At 52.2% G+C, this 20,330-nt stretch overlaps 2 protein-coding genes and 1 non-coding gene across 3 annotated transcripts; 2 read left to right on the top strand and 1 right to left on the bottom strand.

The window, feature by feature from the left end:
* Positions 1-1,363: 1,363 nt before the first annotated feature.
* Positions 1,364-2,049, bottom strand: QC761_120740 (uncharacterized protein; the record flags this gene model as incomplete). The annotated part of the gene is made up of 3 exons (XM_062875358.1): positions 1,364-1,469; positions 1,537-1,652; positions 2,032-2,049. The coding sequence occupies 3 exons, from the start codon at positions 2,047-2,049 to the stop codon at positions 1,364-1,366; spliced, it is 240 nt and encodes a 79-aa protein (XP_062738608.1).
* A 3,565-nt stretch (positions 2,050-5,614) lies between these two features.
* On the top strand, positions 5,615-5,744 carry QC761_0023370. The gene has a single exon. It is a non-coding gene; the product is annotated as a tRNA-Met (tRNA).
* An 8,091-nt stretch (positions 5,745-13,835) lies between these two features.
* QC761_120760 (uncharacterized protein) lies at positions 13,836-16,291 on the top strand (the record flags this gene model as incomplete). The annotated part of the gene is made up of 2 exons (XM_062875359.1): positions 13,836-13,887; positions 14,133-16,291. 2 exons carry the CDS (start codon positions 13,836-13,838, stop codon positions 16,289-16,291), a joined length of 2,211 nt encoding a protein of 736 aa, XP_062738609.1.
* Between the last annotated feature and the right edge of the window lie 4,039 nt (positions 16,292-20,330).

Raw genomic sequence — 20,330 nt, forward strand, 5'->3', positions numbered from 1 at the left:
GGTGATTATTTGTGGGTGAGGGGAACCAAAAATGGGGTTGCATCAACCAAAAGATGCCCTGCGTTTTGGGGGTCTTGCCCCCGACGATGAGAATGGAAGCGGAAGCTGCGGAAGGGTCCCTTTTTACATCAGGGTTAGGACCCCTAGGGAAACTGTCAGTCCAGGACCCTGGGGAAACTGTCCGCCTAAGGCCGGAACCCGGACCGGAGTGTTTGCTGCTACCAAGCAGGTGCCAGTTTATCAAGTTGATAAATCAACCGAGCTCAGCCCGCCACCGGTTTGGACTTGGCTGCGGAATCGACGGAGCAAGAAGCTGTATGCGGAAGGCCGGGCGGCAGTAGTTGCGGCTGACGTATGGCCAGCAGAAGTGCTGCCCACCTCGGGCACGGATGAGGCTGGACTGGTCATTTAGGATATGATATGAGAAGAGGGAGCTCATTGGGACAATCCGGGACTCTGAGTACGGGCCGTGTCGAGAGAGCTGGGAAACGGCCGACGCATCCCATCCCACGCAAGCAAGTGGCTTGCGGTTCGTGGAAATGGAATGATGTTGGCTTGCTTGCTTTGGCAGAAGGGAAAAAACGCGCAAAAATGCCGGTAGTCGGATTGATGCAAGAGTCGGTCGGGCTTGCTGGGTGGGAGGGAGGGAGGGCTTGCACACAATGCTTCTTGTCTGGAGAGGACCAACCACATGCTGCGGACTACGGCTGCGCCACCACATGCTCTCTCCGAGGGAGAACATGTAGATGCTGTGGATTGTCTGGCTACGGATGGAGGAAGAACTGCAAATGAATGTGGACAGGGAAACAGGACAGAAGGCGAGGCAGTCACTGGACATTGGTCTCCCAAAAACCGCTGGAAGGAAAACACAAGGGACAAATCGAGATATGCTAGACACACTCTCTGACTGGAGGCATCGGGGCATCGTGGGGGATCGCAAGCAGGAGAACAGAACTTGGCACACTAGGTGCGGATGTTGGGGAAAGCTGATATCTGACATGCAGGTGTTCAACACAGCACAATTAGACGGCGGGCCATCAAACATGAGCCTTCCAAGATCAGCCACGAGATCTCAAAACAAGCACAAAAGCACTGTCAGACTCGAAATAGGCATCGAAAGCAGACAGCGAGAGGCTTTCTGATCAGAAAAGAAGAGGCCCAGATTATTTTTCCCACGCAACCATCCAGAGCCCATACCGTTCTGATTCCGACCCCATTATTCCATCCATTATTAGCCCAGGATACCATTATGTCTCGTCAACAGCTCATTCCACCCCCCCTCCCCCTCCCCCCCAAAAGTCCTCCCAAAGTCCCCCAAAAGTCCTCCCAAAATCCTCCCAGAGTCCGCCCGGAGCCAACCGCCTCAACGGCAGCAGGACAAAAAGCGCCCCATGGGCGAGTTAGGATCCAACTTGAGGCTCAGGTGCGGCGGGTTGTCCTTGGTGAGGCAGCTGCCACAGATTTTGGGACTATACAGCAGAATCAGTCGACCAGCCATATCGAGGGACAAGCAGGGGGGAGAGCAAAAACACTCACGACTCCTCAAACTCCATAATCTCGGGCTCACACTTGGCAATTTTGCCATGCACCTTGTACCTTTCGCAATACTTGGTCGCGAGCCAGCGCAGGTGGCCGCAGCCGAGGTACTCTCTCTGATCAGCGTTAGCACATGGGCCGTGGGGGCGTTCACGAGCGCTTGGTTCAACACGCGAGGAGGGGGGCGGGAAGATTGTGGAATGAGAAACAGCACAAGCAAATGGAACGGACAGGACAGAGATGGAGACCTGCCCGGAAGCGAAGACGAGGAATACGGTACAGCAGAGGGACAAGATGCAACAAAACGACAAAGCATGACGAGCATGACAACAGTGTGGTGGGAGGAGATCAACATCCACAAGAAAACAAAAACATAACAAAACAAGCGGCCGCGACTGGAATGGGACGACAGAACAACAGCCAGAAGGGCGAGAAAAAACCAGATGAGAGCCAAGCAAGACTGGGAGAAGGAGAACAAAGATTTTGAGCGCATACCTGCTTGTACTCGCACATGATGGGAGATTATCCTGTGACCTGGTGTGGTATGGTTCAGGGTGCCTGAGTGAGTGGTGAGCGTTCAAGAGATTCGAGAGAGGTGTTGAGTCTGCTGAGCGAGAGAAGTGTTTGGGTGATTGAGCGAGATAAAAAGTGTTGGCGGTCTAACGCGGGGTACTCTTTCCACGACACAACTGCTCTGGAGAAAGGTGATTCCCTCACACTCTGAACAACCGGACGTCTCCCTCTATTTATCATTATCATTATCATTATGGTGAGTGGGATTGAGGGGCTGGTAAAGGGTGGTAGGATCGCCATGCCGGTTTCTTTTTTCGCTGAGACAGCGGATAGCCTTCCTGTTGGTAGATAACTGACAGAAGAAGCAATGCAAGCCAGGGAGGGAAAAAAAAAACTTGAACTCAAACCAACTTGGTATGTGACGAATCATTTCACTCTGCATCGCCCAACCGCATCCCTGGCTTTGTCAAATAATGACCACTCACCAATGATGTTTGATAGTATCACGAAGCAGAACTGAGACTCAAAGCCGATCAAGTCTTCTGGCCACACCATCATGACCACCCAGAGCAAGAACAAACAAGCTCTTCGGGCTGTCATGGAAGCACTCGGCAAATCGGCAAACTACTTCTCCGGAGTCACATCTCACCTCCCCATGGTTGCTTCTTCTTGCTGAGCTGAAAAGTGACTGGTGAGAAAGGGCGGCATGTCAAGTGCATGCCGACATGGGGCGTCGTGCTTGTTTCGGTTCAGGAGAGACGATCCGATGCCTGCAACAACAAATAGCAACCAGCTCGGCCAGCTGTTTCGGACAAGTCATAAAGGTGCTCACCGCGGGTACGCCTGCCTAACTCCCCGTCGAGCTCTGAGTCGTTCGCGCTGGGATGGGCCACAAGACAAGGCGTTCTAGGTCTTGCGGTGCTCGGACACAAAACCCCCTTGCCTGCCGCTTCTCACCGCTTGGCTCTTAAATGCGGTGGCTTTGTGCTCAATGTCTTTCTCAGTCATGGGGCAAACGGCCAGCATGAGAAGGGTTGGCGGTGAGGTGCTACAGTGTCACGGCTGTCATCCGTCAGAACAAGGCAATTGTTGCACCAAACAGTCAACCATTTGGACGATGGCCGGTCCAGCTTTCATCACTGTCAAGCAAAGTAACGTTGTCCTCTTCTCTCGTTCACAAGTCTAGGCCGGCAAAGCTCACCTGCAAGTTCAAGCTTCAAGAAGCATGGTGATGACCGATCAACCATCTGCTGATCTGCGCGCATTGAGCACAGTGTCGCAACCACAGCTATTCTACTCTCAGACTTTTGCTATCGAGTTCTCCTGATTTCGATTCCTTCGGCCCCAGTCACATTTTCCATGTCTCTTTCCCTCATTCTCTCACATCACCCAAGGAACCTTACAGTCAGCCAGCTTGGAGCACGCCATTGATTCGTGGCCGACACTTCCACGATTGCTTAGCATGTCACGACATAGGTACAAGGCAAGAAGAGGAAAATCAGTCTGTCGCGAAGGGCACTGCTGCATGAATCACCTGGACAGAGCTTCTGGAAGGTTTGCCTTGCACGGCTTCATCTTCGATGGGCCTTGATCCCCGTCCTTTGCGGATGGCTTTACCGCTGGAGGATACGGATAGCTGATGCGACGGGTGGTGGCATAAGGGCCAAGTGCTGACCATGCTGTGCTCTCACGCCGTGCAGACAACAAAAGATAAAGTAGAGAGAGGTACCTGCCTCCCCATACGACTCTCACATGTCTAACTGCAGACCGAGCCCAGCAAAACCTCTTGGCAAAGGTGACTCTCGGGCTCTCTAGAAGGAGTGTCTTGCCAAGGGTGGTGATACCTGCCCGTCTGAGGAGGTGAGAAGAGAGCTTGCGCAAAAGGCTTTCGTGCATACTCACCCACCGCTAGCAAGACTGTAGATAACAAAACCGACAGGAGGGCTCTACGAGAACTTGGAAGGTATGACAGTATGACGGTATGACCCAGCATGGATCTATCAAAGCAATAGTCATCCCGAACGCGAGTGTACCACCTGCCAAGAGACTCCCTGTTGCTCAACAGTCCTCATCCCAGGTGTATCACCTGCCAAGAGGCTCACCGCGCCGCTGTTCGGTCTTCTCTCGTAGAAAGATTGCAGGTGCAACACTTGGCAAATCTGCTGTGACAAAAGATGAAAATACCGAGTGCCGTCTTGGCGGGCTCTTTTTTCTTGTGTTTGTCATTTTCAGAAGGGGAGGGTTGGGTTACTCAGAGGACAAGGCAGTGTGAAATGTGAGTCGTTGGGTTGAGATGAGAAGTCTGTATCAGTCATAGGTATTCCAGATAAGAATGACAAGGTAGGTACTTTAAGTGCTGTCGGGGTAGAGAAACCATCATGGCTCTGTCAAGCTATTCTGTGTAGATAGGCTCCTGTTTCGGGGGCGATGCTTTTGACGCGTGGATCACATACGCGGTCAATAACAGGGCTGGAAGCAGAACAATCCTCTGGTTCGTCTTGATGTGGTCCTGTATTCTGTATTGGGTGGGACACAAAACTTGGCAGCTTACGTCTCTGTGGTCTATCACAGAGGCCGAGTCGTTCAATACCTATGCTATCACCTCGTCAGCAGCGGCGATGATTTGCTGTTCGCAGCGTCGGCGAGGCTTCAGATATCTGGGTAGCTGTGAGCTGTTCTCGTGTAAAGCGACAATAGTACTCGAAAGTTACTCAAAGGTAGTCTTGAGAGTTCTTGTGTATGTAGGTGGAACATAGAATGGCTCATGAGCTGAGTGGCAGTATGGCATTTGTTCAGGGGTTACACCAACTTGCACCATGCTCACACGGTTTAGCCATGCCATTAGAGAGGCGATCTTCAAAGAGAACCCAGAGTCGGAATATAGAAAGAGTTTTTTAGTCATGTTATAGGTTTCGCCATGTTGAGGTCGAAACAATAGAGGACATCAGTCCCGTTCTGAGTTCGAGCAAACATATATCACTTTCAAGGCAATACATAGATACTTTTTCCAAGTTCTGAGGAGTACAGCTATGACCACATAACAATGCTGTCTCAGTATCTTAAGTCTCAGGAGCAGGCAAGGTGTTGGGAGAATCGCTGACTACATATGCAGTGATCGTTTCACCTGCATTAAAGACTCTTAACCGGTAGCCACGTCTCGAGACTGGGGTCTTCTTCATTCTTGATTGAAAAAAACCAGGAAATAGTCTGCGAACAGGCCCAGGCCGACACTTGTGTTGTACAGCAGAATGTTTTTGAGTCTGACCCCAAGAAAAGAGCAGCGCCTTTTTTGGTAAACCCTAGAAGGAAAAGGGGTAAGAGCAGTGCTCAAACCCAATGGAAGCAATGTAATGGAAGCAATGTAACGGAAGCAATGTAACGGAAGCAATGTAATGGAAGCAATGTTATGTTCTTTGAATGGAACACATCCTTCCATAACAAACATCACAAGGCAGCCACGCAGAAAAAGAGATGTAGCTAGTAACTAACTAACTAACTAAACAACACCAACAAAGACAAAAAAAAGGTAAACAAACACTCCCCTCGGACCAGGAAACCAAACCATTGGGAACTGTGAGGCTCGAACTCACGACCTCAGGATAACTCTGATGTTTTGCAACCAGATCATATTTCTCCTTATCAAATCTGACAATTTTCATATGAGACCTGCGCTCTTCCAACTGAGCCAAGCTCCCTGTTTTCCTGTCATGTTCTCCTTCCTTCAGAAACTTTTCCCATAAAGCTTTTCCCACTTCTCCTCACAACTCCCGAGTCAGTCCGGTGGACTCTCCCTCCCAAGCCCCCCAGGTGGAGAAAACCAGGACTTGTTCCCAGGATAGCGCCTCTTCTTCCCACCAGCACTTGCCCTTATCCAACCTCGTTGGCTTTTCTTGCCAACACGCAACCCCCCGTCCCCCCCCCAAAAAAGAAGACAGGGGCCAAACTCACCCAGAATGACTGGAGATCAAACCATGAAACGTGGTCGCATGATACTCGACACTCCTTGTTTCCCCCTTTCCTGCCTCCCCATACAATGTCTCAAGGTGTTTTGGACAGCTGTTCTTTTGTCTACCATCGACATCAACAATCAAACCTTGCGTTGGGAACACAAAACCATCAACACTTGCTTACTTATCCCGCTGAGGCTTCCTCAAATCTAATCTGACACGTGCTGGACATCTCAACCTTGATAGGGCCATTTTATATCCTTCAAAACCCCCTTCCAGAACTTCCCAGAAAACCGGGAAACCCACCACCTGTCTCTGAACGTCCACGCACCTGCCATGTACAAACTCACATGCATATACGCCCTCCTTACATACCGACCTTTGCCTACAGTGGGATGGAATTGTACGTAAAAACAAAATTCTTTCACAGATCTGCAATCTTCTATCGTGACTAATCGGCTTTTTTCTTTTCATTTTTTTTATTTTTTTATTTTTTTATGTTATTTTTTATTTATTTTTATATTTATTTTTTTTAATTTTTGTCTTTATTTATTTATTTATTTATTTATTTATTTATTTATTTATTTATTTATTTATTTATTTATTTATTTATTTATTTATTTATTTATTTATTTATTTATTTATTTATTTATTTATTTATTTATTTATTTATTTATTTATTTATTTATTTATTTATTTATTTATTTATTTATTTATTTATTTTTTATTTTTTATTTTTTTTTATTTTTTGATTTTTATTTATTTATTTATTTATGTATTCATTTATTTTTTAGTTTTTACGTACCGTAGAGACCGAACAAAAGACGGCTGGCTATACATAAAACAAAACAACCAGACCAGACACCGGTTCCTCCCCCCGGTCCCGTGTGTGCAGCCCCCACCACACCCCACCTTGAACAACAATATCACTATTCCCGGCTTCGGTGGAAGGCTGAACATTCATCACCCCCTGAACATTCCCATTCCCATCATCATCATCATCATCATCATCCATCGCAACTTCGGGGAGTCGGGGTCCCGGGTCTTACCCTGGCCGTGGTTTTCGCATCTGCCGTGTTGTGGGATCCACTCAGACCCGCACCCGGAAGGAGGGGATCGCGCGGTAAAGAGCGGCGGCGGATGAAATGATAAAACTTGTGTGGGTGTGTGTGTGTGTGTGTGTGTCTGTCTGTGTGTGTGTGTGTGTGTGTGTGTGTGTGTGTGTGTGTGTGTGTGGATATCTGATGGGTATGAGACACTAGGCTCTACGATGTGGAAAACTAGCATCACAAGGAGTTTCTCCCAAAGACGGCAATGGGAATAGTAAGGGTAAATGTCTCTTCTTGGCTGGTAGGTTGGGTGAAAAAGATGCAACGCAATAAGTCTTGATGACCCTCTTTGTCAACTTGCTTGTTTGGCAAATTCAGATAACACCCCAAGCCAAGCTTCCACCAGTCGTGATCAAATCACAAAAGTACAAAAGTACGTATGGAACCCCCCCCCCCCCCATAAAAAAAAGAACCAAGAAACCGAAAGAATTGTGAATCGCGGCTTCTATGGTGGTTCGCTTGTCCCACAACGCGACAGAAAGGACGGCGATTGCAGACGCTTCCACGTAGCGCAGCAGCAGCTGAACGGTGCCGCCGGTCAGCGGACCCGGCAAAGACGGCACGGCGGGAATAACAAAAGGAGCCCAAGGCCAGAGGGGGCGCACGACTTTTCCGACGAAAGCTTAGCATCCTTCTTGGACCACCAAGCAGATGGTCGGAAGCTTTCGGGGTCACCTCGCGTCATCACCACCTCCGGCCACTCATCGGGCGTGCTTGGGGCGGCAGGGCGTTCTTTGGGGTCCTCGGGGGGGGGGGGGTTTGGTTGGGGTTGGCTTCAAGCTGTGCAAACCTGCTCGCTACGTCAGCCGGCCTCCGGGTCGGCGAATATATGATGGGGTGTGCCATCCGTCCCGTGATGTTGTTCCTCGAGGATCCGAGCACTTGGGCTACCGGTCTTTTTGGGCTTGGTCCGAAGCTGTGTCAGCATCCCATCTCGATATCCCAAGATCATATGTAAATGTCAGAAAAAAAGGGGTCCTGGGTTGACCGTCTTGGCTTCCTTGCCAAGCGACGGAATACCGATGCCAAGTGGTTCACGGCGTCCTGGTTCGGCTGCAGGTACCGAACTCGTTGATAAGTTCCGCAACAGACGAATGTGAAAGCTTACGAATGTCCTGGTGTTTGCTGGCGTTGGCTTGGTCGTGGCAGAAGGGAAGCAACAAAGCTGGCTAGCGGTCAAATGATGCGACTAGTTGGCAGCTAAGTACAGCAAAGTATCCAGTACATCTAGCACTTGACGCCTGGGTCAGCCCCAATCCCGAGACGAACCAGATAGGGGAGGTGGATGGCGGTTAGTCCTGTCCCAAACAACATCCAACACACATTGCGTGCGGGATTTTTCCATGTCTATCATGATGTGCTGGCCAGGCTGGCTGAACTTCAACTTGCTGATATCAGACCATGTTCGTTGCCATGTTGGGAAAGTTCAGAGTGCCAAAGGCCGTCGTGGAACGCTTGGTTCCCTCTACCCTATTGCATGGTAGAGCCAATCAGACCGCCCAGACGGGGCAGGTTCCATGTCAGGGGCACTGGGAGGGCATACAGAGTAACGCATACAAACCCTCCATGAAAGCTAGTCCCAACGAACCGATGATATCTCCCGCAAACTTAGCCTCCCGCCTCGGGGCAGGTTGTAAAATGGGGTCTTGAAGAAACGCCGGTTCTGGTTCCGCTTCCGCCAAGAGATATGGAGCTTGGAAAATGGCAGGCTCCCACGAGCACGAGGGAACTTGGATTCCAAGATGGCCTCTCGTCCGTCACTTGTTCTCCATTGCCCGAGGACGCAGAGGAGTGAGTTCGTTCTGGAGACGAGTTCACGCACCAGAGCGGCATCCACACGGCTCCTCCCATCCAAGAGGGCGGAACACCTCCTCTTCTCCTTCCGCGCCCACACCCCCTCTCCCCATCATTCACATCTGCCATGTTTTGGGTCGTACTTGGAGAACGGATGGCTGATCAGGAAGACCTCTGTACACCCTGAGCGCGGGAAAAAAGACTCAAGCCACGAAGCATACTATCGCGGACACAGCAGGACGCATCCGTTGCCGTGTGAATCATGCGGGCTCTGACGAGGTCTTGAGAATACTGCTTCTCAATTGGCAACAGCCCATTGGTGTTTTTCAGTCGACCAGTCCTGAGCGGCAAGCCTCGACTGGTATTGATGTCCCAATCCTGGTCGATATCGAACCCGACGTCGTTGGAAGAGCGGGGAAACAAAAGCAACGGAGGGGAGGGGAATGAACAAGCCTTTCTCGGCATCGCCTTGCAAGGGTGTCTGTCAGGCCTTGGGCTTGGGACAGGCCAACGAGAAAGAGCGAGCAGAGTGACGCGCCGGTGAGCGTCCAGGGATCGGTGAAGGCTTGCCCCTTTGCAGCACGATCGAGCATATCGACTCAAGCCGAGACAGACGAGGCGCAAGAAAGCAATGCCCAGACGGGAGATCGAAACGCCAAGACAGTCTGACGAGCTTGTGAGGTATCTCGACCTATCCAAGCCGGTCGATGCGCTGCCTTGTGTCGCTGGACCGCCGCGACCCTGCGGAACATCGATCTGCTGGCTGGACCGGGAGAAGAGTGAAGTCATGATTCTGATTATCCATACCCGGTCTCTTCCGCTCTCCTACCACACGGCAGATCCATGGACGGCGTGATGGGCGTTCGGCGATGGACTGGTGGCTGAGAGGGCCGGAGATGTTTCTTCCCATGGCTGCTGAAGTGTGCGAGTGTGTGGCTGCCAAGCCCCTCCTCTGCTGACAGGGAAAAGAAGCCCGCATTTAGCAATTATATGGTAATAGCATTTTGCACAAACCACACGGGGGCGGCAGGTATGGTTGGCGGGCGGCAGAAGTGTTGTGGCAGTTGGCGTCGTTTTGGGAATGCTGCAGATGCAGTGCATCACAAGCGAGCCAGTCGATGGGAAATCATGGAGAGAGAACGTGGGGGAAGCGATAACAGGCTCCACTCGCCCTCGGAAAATCGAACGACGGTTTTCTTGGAGACGGCTTTCCGTTTTGGGCAGAAGGCGTAGCTGGAGGTTGGCTGACAGTTCTGCGCTGATTGGAATGGATGTGGTGTCCAGGTAAGGTCCGGGATGGCTTGTGCGTCCGGCCGGTGGAGGGTATTGAAAAAGTAACTGGCGGAAACGGATGCCGAAGGAGAGCACGCGGTGACGAACGCCGAGCCCTTGGCAACGGCTCGGTGCGCTGAGTACCTGACATGCCATAAGCCCGCCAGGTCGCCGCCGGGTTGCGTACCAGAATGCCCGATAGATACACATTTGGACATATATATATAGTGAAGGTTTGTGTCGTTGCCTACCACGCTTTTGTTCCATCAATTCCTTGCGTCACGCCCCACGAGCAGAAGAGACACAGCGGTCGTTGGAAGATGTCCCAGGAAGCTGGATGTCTTAAGTAAGCAACACACGACAAGTGAGACCTGAATTTGGATAACCGGGGCCCGCTGTACGACGATAAAGCGTCCCCCCCCCCCATCAATCGATCAACTTGAGTGAGAATCTAGATTCCTGACGGGCTGAGAGAGGCCGCACAATGTAACCCGTCTGTTTCTGAACTTGAACCTGCCGTTTTCCGTGTGACGGGTTTGCTGAAAGAGGAGGCTGAACTTTATTCTCACGGCCGGCCTTGTGGGACCTGCTGGCGGCGGCGGAGAGTGCGAATGTCGCGTGCTGACTTGCCCTGAGAATAAGACAATCCACATTCAGTGCCATGACCCAAGACAATGACGCCCCCAAATCGATTGATTGCAACCCTGTCCGTTTTCTCTGTCACTTTGTGTTCTTGAAGGAGCGATAACAAGTTTCCCACTGCAGCAAATGATGCAATGCCGCCGCAGAGATTCGCGCTCTGTTTCTTCTGATCAACATGTAAGCCCGACCGAGATCAGCCTTCGGCAGGTCGTCGGGATGCACTGGGATGCTGTCGGTGTTGATGAAGGCTGTTCTTGAAGAGACCCGAGCAGAGGACACCACCACCACCAGCCTTGCCTTAGTGCCCACTAGCCCGACGCACAAGGGCAGGGTAAGCGGGGTAGCCTCCCCCCTTTCCCGTCAGGAGTGAGGTTATTCTCGCTGCAGTTCTGCTGAACAACGCGCACACCACCAGACGATGACGCAAGTCGGCCTTGCAGAGGTCTCAAGTCCTCGGCAGGGATTCGCTCAGTTGCAAAAAGGCATCCATCCGTTGCTTTGGCTCTCGAGGTTGGAGTCTCAAAGCTGAAAATGGCTGGCATTTGAAACATGCAAATGTGCTTTCGGGCTGCCCAAAATACGCGTACCCATTGCTAATCACGCTCAGTGTTTCTGATATCAACTAACGACATGTACAAGGTGAGGAGGCCTTGAGGAGCAGAAAAGAACCGAGATCATCGATTGCGTTTGTAAACGCGGTTCAGAGACCCCGCCAAGATGACAGTCCCGATGCAGCCATCGCGCTGGCAAAACCGCCACCCTGCTTTCCTCCGGGTATAGTGCAGTTCGATCTGCGATCAACAACATGGAACGCTCACAACAAAAGCCGACTCGCAGATGATATTGCGGCATATTTAGGAGGAGGGCTTGGTAATTCCTCGAGTCCTTGGCGCAGTGTATACGATAGGGTAGGTTGCAAAGCCGACTGCTCCGACATGCTCCAGCAAGAGCGGGGGTTCCTCTAATAAAGAGATGGCACAAAGCGAGAAATCAAGATAGACACTTGGGCCAACAAGTGAAGCTATCCCATCCCGTCTCTCCGCCTGTGATTTCTAGAAAAGCCACGAGAAGCGGAACAGACGAACAAAGGTACCAAATGTGCCCCGCCATCCACCAGCGCTCGATAACCCCTCTCCCCGCAGCAATTCCTCATCCTCGGCCTCTCGGCGCCTGGTGGGGGTGGAGCCTCCATGCCACCAGCGGAGTCTTTGTGCCCGGTACGTGCGCAGGTTCCAGCCGCCGATGTCGTGCCTGTTGTCACGGGCAGGGGACTCCCCTAAGGCCGTTCTGGTGCAAGTTGAGATGATTCTGAAAACTTGAGGTTTGTGAGGTTTTTGAGGTTTCATGGCATTGCTTCAATGCAACCTCCGTTCCAACAGTGCAGGCCTGGTGCCCGGCAGCCCATTGGACGCCCACAAGTAGCCCTCACGGCGAGGAGCTTTTCTGGTGTCACTTGTTCACACCCCGCCCCCCCCTCCAACACTTGTTTGATGATTCCACCGTTCTAATTGCAACACGCAGGCGTGCGGAGTGCATCGGGGGAAGCATATCAGCGAAACCACTGGTGGTGAGGTCTGTGGGCCCCCTTGGCGTCTGCAATCTCAGAGTGGCCGAGGAGGTAGGTACCTGTACAGCCGCCTACGATTCAGGCCGCTTCCCAACTCAGATACCGCCACGAGGTTACTCGCTACAACCTCTCTTCGAGTTGCGGTTGCATTTTTATTTTATTTTTTGACTGTGTGAGCATAGACGCCTTCGGCCGCATTGGATTGAGCTCAGTGTGCCCCGTAACATCCCATGTACCCAGTGAGCATGAGAGATGGGAGACGGGACACACACAGAGCATCCTGAAAGGTAAGGTTGCGTCTCCGAGTCCGCTCTGGCTGGGGTTGAGAGGGCTTCCAGCTCGAGATTATCCAACCTGCGGTTTATGTGTTGAGCGGAATGGAGGACCACCCCGCTGTGGTTAAGCAGAGCCCCCCAGTCCCCGTGGTCCCCAGCGGGTTCCATACAGCCACCCTGGACCACAGCGCTAACACTCACCCCCACCACCCCGATCGCCCAAAAACCCTCAAGAGCGACCCCCCCGGGATCCTGTTGCCCGCAGCTGTCCATCCGTCCCATACATTACCAAACCGTCTCGTCTTCTTGAGCCAAAAACTCGTTTTTCGAATCTTTTCCCCTTTCGAAGCCGACCCATCCCGCGATGTCGTTATAGTTTCTGGCCCATGGGCACATCAACCTTCTTCTCTCTCGCTCTCTCTGTCTTTCTCTCTCTCTCTCTCTCTCTCTTTCTCTCTCCATTCCTGGCCGAACAACACCTTCCCATGCGAATCGACCGCCAAGAACCGCGAGAGACCACCGATATTTAAACCTGTAGATCTCGGCCGTTTTGGAGACTTGGACTACAGCGCCACGCCCTGCTACAAGCTACACAGGGCTACACAAATCTCGCCGTGCTCATTGAGACAGGCTTGGCAGGGAACGACCAGACAGACAGAAAAGATTGCTTCGTGGTCGACTTGCGCGGCCCTGCATATATATACACCACGGTTTTGCCGGTGAACCTTCTTGCGAGCGTCTTTGCTCCCGCAAGCGTTCCGCCAAAACAAAAACAAGAGGGTCCTTTTTCAAGGAGAGGAAAAAGGTGGTGTGTGAGCCCCTACCTGCAGCTCGAAGCACCCAGAACCAGACAGGCGTCTTTCTGGCCGTTCCAGCAATACCCTTCAGGCATATAGGGTCGATCGGTTACGCCGAGAGCGGTGGTTTGGTGGTCCCCAGATAAGCCAGTGGTGTACCTTACACTATACATGGTTGAAGCTGGATTTCCGGCTCTCTGGCTACTCAGAACCCCTCGTGCCCTGTGCAGCCCGTCCGTCCACCCCGCTGTGGTTGCGTTCAATCGCACGCTAGGCGGCGGCCGGACCCTGACGTATTGAAGAACCAGACAAGCCGGCTGGCTTTTTGCGTGCCGCTCGTCTGCTCCCGTTGCGCTTTTTATCGCACTACATAATCGGTCACAATGGCGACCATCTCAGCGCTGGCTGCTGCGGCTACGCAGACGTCCTCATTAGGTATCTTCACCCTCTTTGATTTAAGCCACCAACGGCTCCCCCCTTCTTCTGCCACTTCTGCTTCTGCTTCTGCTTCTGCTTCAGCTTCTGTTTCTGTTTCTGTGTTTCTGTTTCTGTTTCTGTTTCTGCTTCTGCTTCTGCTTCTGCTTCTGCTTCTGCTTCTCCACCTTCCCTTCCTCTCCCTCACCATAGTCAAGAAAGCCTTGTTGTCAACCGAACATTCTGCTCAACTTTTCTCTCTCCAGACCCGTCCTCTGTGCGTCCCAATTCCGACAGGTCCAGCTACTCATCATCGCCACGCCAATATCCCACCGAGCTTACAGATCCCATTCTGGAAGAGGGTGATGAGACCGACAGCGAGGTCGCCAACGAACCCGTCACTCCCGTGAGTGGCCGCCAGTCTCAGGATTTTCAAACGCTTGCCACTCACGAAATCCATCCGGACGTGGCCCAGGAACAGGCCGACCAAAGCGTCACCTCCTTTCCAGCCGTGCGGGCCGGCACCACGCCCGGCTCCAAGCCGCCCCTGGTGCTGAATACTGACGGGGATACCCCGCCGAGAGCACCACCCAAGAGCTCTTCCTCGTCCGTTATTTCCAACACCCAAACAACACCTCGTGCTGCTGAGCCAGCAACGCCGCCGCCGCCCACCGCCGCCGCCTCCTCGGCCGACCAGGATCCCACCGCACACCCTCACATCAGGCGGCCCACTTTCAGCAGCTCGTCTCTTCGTCGCAACATGTCGAGCTTTCTCAAACGTGTCACCCATCCGGACAAGTCTGACGCCGTCAGTGGTGTCGGCTACTCAGAGCACCCGGTGCACGAGAGCGGACGAAAGGTGCCAACTCGAAGGTGGTCCATGAACAGGAGTTCGGCTACTACTCGCTCCAACACTCCGCCCTCGCCGGGATCGCCTGTCGAGATGGCTATCCGGAGCAAGGAGCAGGCGTCGACGCCAACCGTGCCCGGCTCCGACGAGTTTGTCAAAAAGAAGCCACGTGCTTCGACCAACTTTTTGCGCTCCCGCCCGCATGTTCCGAACAATGCTGAACTGCAACTCAGACGTCGCGCGAGCAGTTTTGATTACACCAACCAGGAGAAGGTCCTCGTTGCCTCCACGCCACACGGCCCGGTCAGCGTTGAGAAGATCGAAAGGCAGATCTGGGAAATGCCCGCGGAAACCGGCACCGGCCTCAAGGCTCGCCGCATGAGCGTGAGCTTGCCTGATGATTTCGTGGTCGACGTGGTCGAGCTGCAGTCGGAATTCGAGTACGAGAACAAGCTGCTCGGCCGCCATGCAAAGTCGGTCGGCAAGGGCGGTCACGGCAAGGTCAAGACGATGGCCAGGAAGGGATGCCCCGCCGAACTCGTTGCGGTCAAAGAATTCCGCCGCAAATCGCGCCTGGAGACGGTGGAGGAGTACGAGAAGAAGATCAAATCCGAGTACACCCTATCCAAGAGTCTGAACCACCCCAACGTGGTCACGACATTTCGACTCTGCATCGACCACGGCCGTTGGAACCACGTCATGGAGTTTTGCTCGGAAGGAGATCTGTACGGGCTGGTGAAGGAGGGTTACCTCAAGGGCGACGACAAGGAGAAGGACCGTTTGTGTCTCTTCAAACAGCTCGTTCGGGGTGTGCACTATCTCCACTCCAACGGCATCGCGCACCGAGACATCAAGCTCGAGAACCTCCTCATCACCAGCGACAGCGCTCTCAAGATTGCAGACTTCGGCGTTTCTGAGGTCTTTTGCGGCTCGCACCCCGGACTTAGAGAATCTGGAGGCCAGTGCGGCAAGAACATGGGCGAGATACGTCGCTGCGCGCCCGGCATCTGCGGCAGCATGCCTTACTTGGCACCTGAGGTGCTGAAGAAGGAAGGTGATTATGACCCTCGTGCCGTGGACGTGTGGAGTTCGGCCGTGGTCATGCTTCATTTGGTTTTTGGTGGTGCCATCTGGCAGAAGGCGCAGGAAGGCGATAACTCCGCCGCCAACAAGAATTTCAACGAGCTTGTCCGTGGGTGGGCGCAGTGGAACGCATCACACAAGGACGCCGAAAACCCGGCCATCACCGAGATGGACTATCCCAAAGTCAAGGCGTTCGACTTTGGCGTCAGACCCCCCGCCCTCCGAAGAGTTCTCCTCCAGATGCTCAACCCAAACCCGGACCAGCGCACCTCGATCCACGACGTGGTCAACAACCGATGGGTCAGGAACATCGAATGCTGCCAGAAGGCCGACAACGAAGAGGCCGACCCGGCTACCACCATGATTGACGCATCCAAGAGCGGCTGTCTCATTCGTAGCGGGGAGAAGCTTTTCTGCCACAACCACCTCCCCCCGAAGAAGCAGTTCACCTCTCATTCTTTGGGAAAGATGCCCGGTAGTGTTGGATACTGAGAGATTTGTTTTAGTTATGCATGCTTGGCTTGGCAGGTCGGCGAGGAATTTTCTGCGACACACATGCACTGGCGTTACACACGGATCAGGGGATTTGTGCACCACAGCATAGCGGTTGTTTGGGCGGTCCAGTTCTTTTATTTTTTTTTATTTTTTTACACGATACTTGGCGTAGGGAGGAGCGAGCAATGGCGGTCTTTGCCGAGTTGGTTCAACGGCTTTTCAACCACATCGATTCCACACCTTCACGCATTCATACAACCATGACACCCCAATGGTTTCTACTTAATCAATCGACGACCGTCAGGCGCGGGACGAGGGAAGACAAGGGGAGAGAGGGCCTGGCAAGAAGCACAGTACATATATGTCTGAATGCTGTTATAAAGCCTCGAACGGGAGACATTTTGGGAGGCAGGCGATTAGTCTCAAAGTTTCGGGCGGCGGACGAGGGCGGCTGTCTGAACGAGGTCACTTTTCATGACTCGGATGGAGCTCTATTTTTCCCTCAAAAGGAATGCGAGGCCAAGGGAGGTGAATTATCATACCTATAGTGCCTCTTTATCTAGAAAGAGTGCCCCTTCCTGTTCTCGGTTATTCTCCTTTTCTTTTTCCCTCCTGGTTTTCCCGATTAGACAAAAGATAATTCTATACTGTTAAACCATACAACATTTATTATCATGGTATCCCCGGTTTTTTTGGTTGTTTTTTCTCGATCTGGTGAATGTGAGGTTACAGCGTGAATGGTGCTGCATGTGCCAAGGGGACTTGGTCATGGTGGAACCGTCGGACAAAAGGCGAATGAAGAAAAGGCGGCGGAGTTATCAAACGTCAGTCCTGACTTGACCAAGGTTGGTATCCCGCCGCCGCTGGTTGTATTACCCAGCTTTGCTAGAGTGTGTACCCTAAAGCATCAGGTTTTTCTTTTTTTTATTCACTTGTTTATTTATTTATTTATTTCTTTCTTTCTTTATGTATTTATGTTTTGATGTATTTTTTTGGTTTTTTTAAGGGGTGTTTTGCTGGGATGATGGGATTGGGTCAGGATTCTCTCGTGACATGACACAGCAGGCACAGCAACAGGACAGGCGGGCACGGCATGAGAAACCGAACCTTACCTGGTGGTTACGAAAGATAGTGGGAAGCACGACAGCAGGTTTGGTGGTTTGGACCCTGGGATAAAAGAAGAAGAAAAAACCAAAAATTGCAAGCACATGTCGTGGTTAGCTTTGGGGATCGGCGACCCCGGCTTTGGGTGTTCTAGAAGGGGAGTACAAGAGTGATGACACATGCATGCATGGCTTGCTTGTGTGTCGAGCGGTGGTTTGATAGGGTGGTTTTTTTTTTTTTTTTTTTTTTTCATCCGCCCGGTCGGGACCTGCCACTTGCCTTTGCCATTGCCTTTGCTGATATCCATGCCCTCTCTTTCTTCTCCTTGGCTTTGGGCTTTTGTCACTGGTTACTTGGTTAACACAGAGAGGGCGGGCCTATTCATGGCCTGTCAAGTCAGTCACCGGGCGGCGGGAGGGGCACGGGATTCCACCGCAACAAATCGGCCAGGTGGATGGCACCTTCTGCGAGCAAGATCCGGGGAAAATGTCTTGGTCTTTTCCTCTCTCAACCGGGGGGGGTGTCAGTCAGTCAGTCACTTGTCATTCATGTTGTTGTGGGTGAGAGCCCCACTTTCCGCCAACACACCCATTCCCACAAGCAGCAGCAGCATCATCGTCATCGCTCGCTTTCGCTCACCCCTCATTCCTCATCCTACTCCCCTTTCTCCTGTTCAGCCATACGAGAAGCGAGGAAAGCGGTCGTCCAATCCAGTTCTGTCCGGCCAATTCGAGGGCACAGCGGTCAAAAAGATTCTAGAATGCTACACTGCATGATGGAGCCTGTGCTCGCCACTGTTGTGTCATAGGATACGCGTATCTCGGTTTTGTTTGTCTTCCTCATCATTATCGCGCTCATGTTAGTCCTGAGTGGTGGTCGGCTTCTCGGTTAAGGGCAGGCAGGAAGGAAAGGAAGCGTTCTCGGGCTTCCTCTTCCCGGTTGTTTAGTGCGAAAAACTGAGGGATTGACCATTTTGGACTGGCTCGTCGGTGAGCCAAAAGACCCAAGATGCTGCCTTGGTGCAGGGGGAGACGTCCTCGATACGGGGACCGGCTTATCTTTCTTCTTCTTCTTCTTCTTCTCTTCTTCTCCCTCCCCACGTGGAGAGGGGATGCTATCGGTTAGGTATCACATCATCTCTCATATTCCTTCCCGTCTTTCGGCGTCAGTTTCTTTCTCTTTTTGTCCGTCTGCCTCTGGAAAAATTTCGTGGTGGTTGTTCAGCCAAGAGGCCGAGGGATGGGGGTATGGCAGTCCCGTTATGCATGCGCGCCGGAGTGGTTCAGTTCATGCTGATGTGGGAAGGTGTCTTGATCGATCAACCAATTATCAGCTGTATTCTGATTCTAGGCTAGGCCAGGAAAGCTTTTGATGATGGCCTCTTCTAGAACATGTCCTCGATCAGGTTGTGTATAGTTACACACCATCTTTCCTGCCTGCACCAGTGATAAGAATCTCAAGATTATCATGTTTTCCCTGGTCCTAGTCTACCCGAAGAAGCACACTGCAGACGATGCAGACACGGCTGATAATTGTGTTTCTTGAACAGACGGAAATTCTGCAATCAACTTTGCATGTCAGTGAGCGTTGCAGCAGGAATGGGCTTTGGGGCCTAGGCCGGCCTGTGTAGGTTTTCGATCCCCACGCAACGCATGCTATGCTGGCTTTCTTCAACTGGCCAAGTATTAGGTACTTCCTGCCTGTCAAAGTCATAATGTCTCAAGCCGATGTTCCAGATACAACCAACAGACATGGTTTCATGCAGCCAGGAACCAGAACACCTCAGCTGTCTAATCTCACGAGGTTGGTAAAGCTGAGAAGTGAAGGCATCACGAACTTTCCGCCCCCGCTCCCATCACCACCAACCATATATGCACACACATACACATGCAAAGCCAGGAAATAGTTCCAAGCAAATTAGCTAACCAGCACGTTGTCCCGCTTGGCACTTGGCCGTCGATTCTTGGATATCGTGGCTTGCTGGCTTGCTGTAGTTCGTCCTGCGGATTATCGTGAAGGGTGGGCAGTGCTCCAATGAGCGGTGCAACCGGTCGGGCCCGACAGACGACGGCCTACCATCGAGTCCGACCGAGCATGGGAGAGTGAGAGTGACCGCCACAGAGCGCATGTCACGCACCCCCTTCATCTAGATAGATGAAGACGGCGATGCAGTCCAGCACGTGAGATGCAGATAACCCTAGAGAGAAACCCTCGGAATACGTCGACCCTCAGAGGAGAAGGACTATGCCGGGTCAATTCGGGTTGTGTGTAATGGGGGCTCCATGTGAAGTGGACATCAGGGAATGAGTAGGGGTTGCCAGTGGTTACCACCCACGCTGCGGACAAGGTGACTGGCACCGCAAACGTGTTTAACTCTGAAGGTACCATGGTGAGACTTTGTCCAATGGGAAATGAGGCCTGTTCTCAAGACCCCCAATCATGAAGAAGTGGGTGTTCCACATTTCCACTGATGGATGGTCTGGTCGACTACCCCTGAAAGGCCCCTTAAAATCCCAAACAAAACAGAGTGCATTGAGCATCAGCATGGCAACAACAGTATCGGAGAGGGAACATATTTCAAATCGAATGAACGATAACTGCGATGGCTTGAAGGGTTGGAGTAACACAGCTCAGATTTTTTTCCGGGATACCCTCTGTGCCCTCATCATGAAAGGCCAAGCAACCCAAGAATAAAAATTCAGGGGATGAACCTTTATGGGCAGCCGGCTTCCAGTTTGTGTGGTCATGGCAACCAACAACCCCAGTGCTCTCACGACCAGTCCACGCGCTTTTTCTCTTTGGAATACCCCAACTTCGGCGTTTCCAGTTCCAGTGCTGAAACTGCCTGCCCGGAACCCCCGGTTGGCTCCAAGCCAAAGGGCAAGAGCGGATAAAGATAGCCAGACTCTTAATGTCCATGTCTAGCTACACC

This window comes from Podospora bellae-mahoneyi (genome assembly GCF_035222275.1).
Source record: "Podospora bellae-mahoneyi strain CBS 112042 chromosome 1 map unlocalized CBS112042p_1, whole genome shotgun sequence".
NCBI classification, from domain to species: domain Eukaryota; kingdom Fungi; phylum Ascomycota; class Sordariomycetes; order Sordariales; family Podosporaceae; genus Podospora; species Podospora bellae-mahoneyi.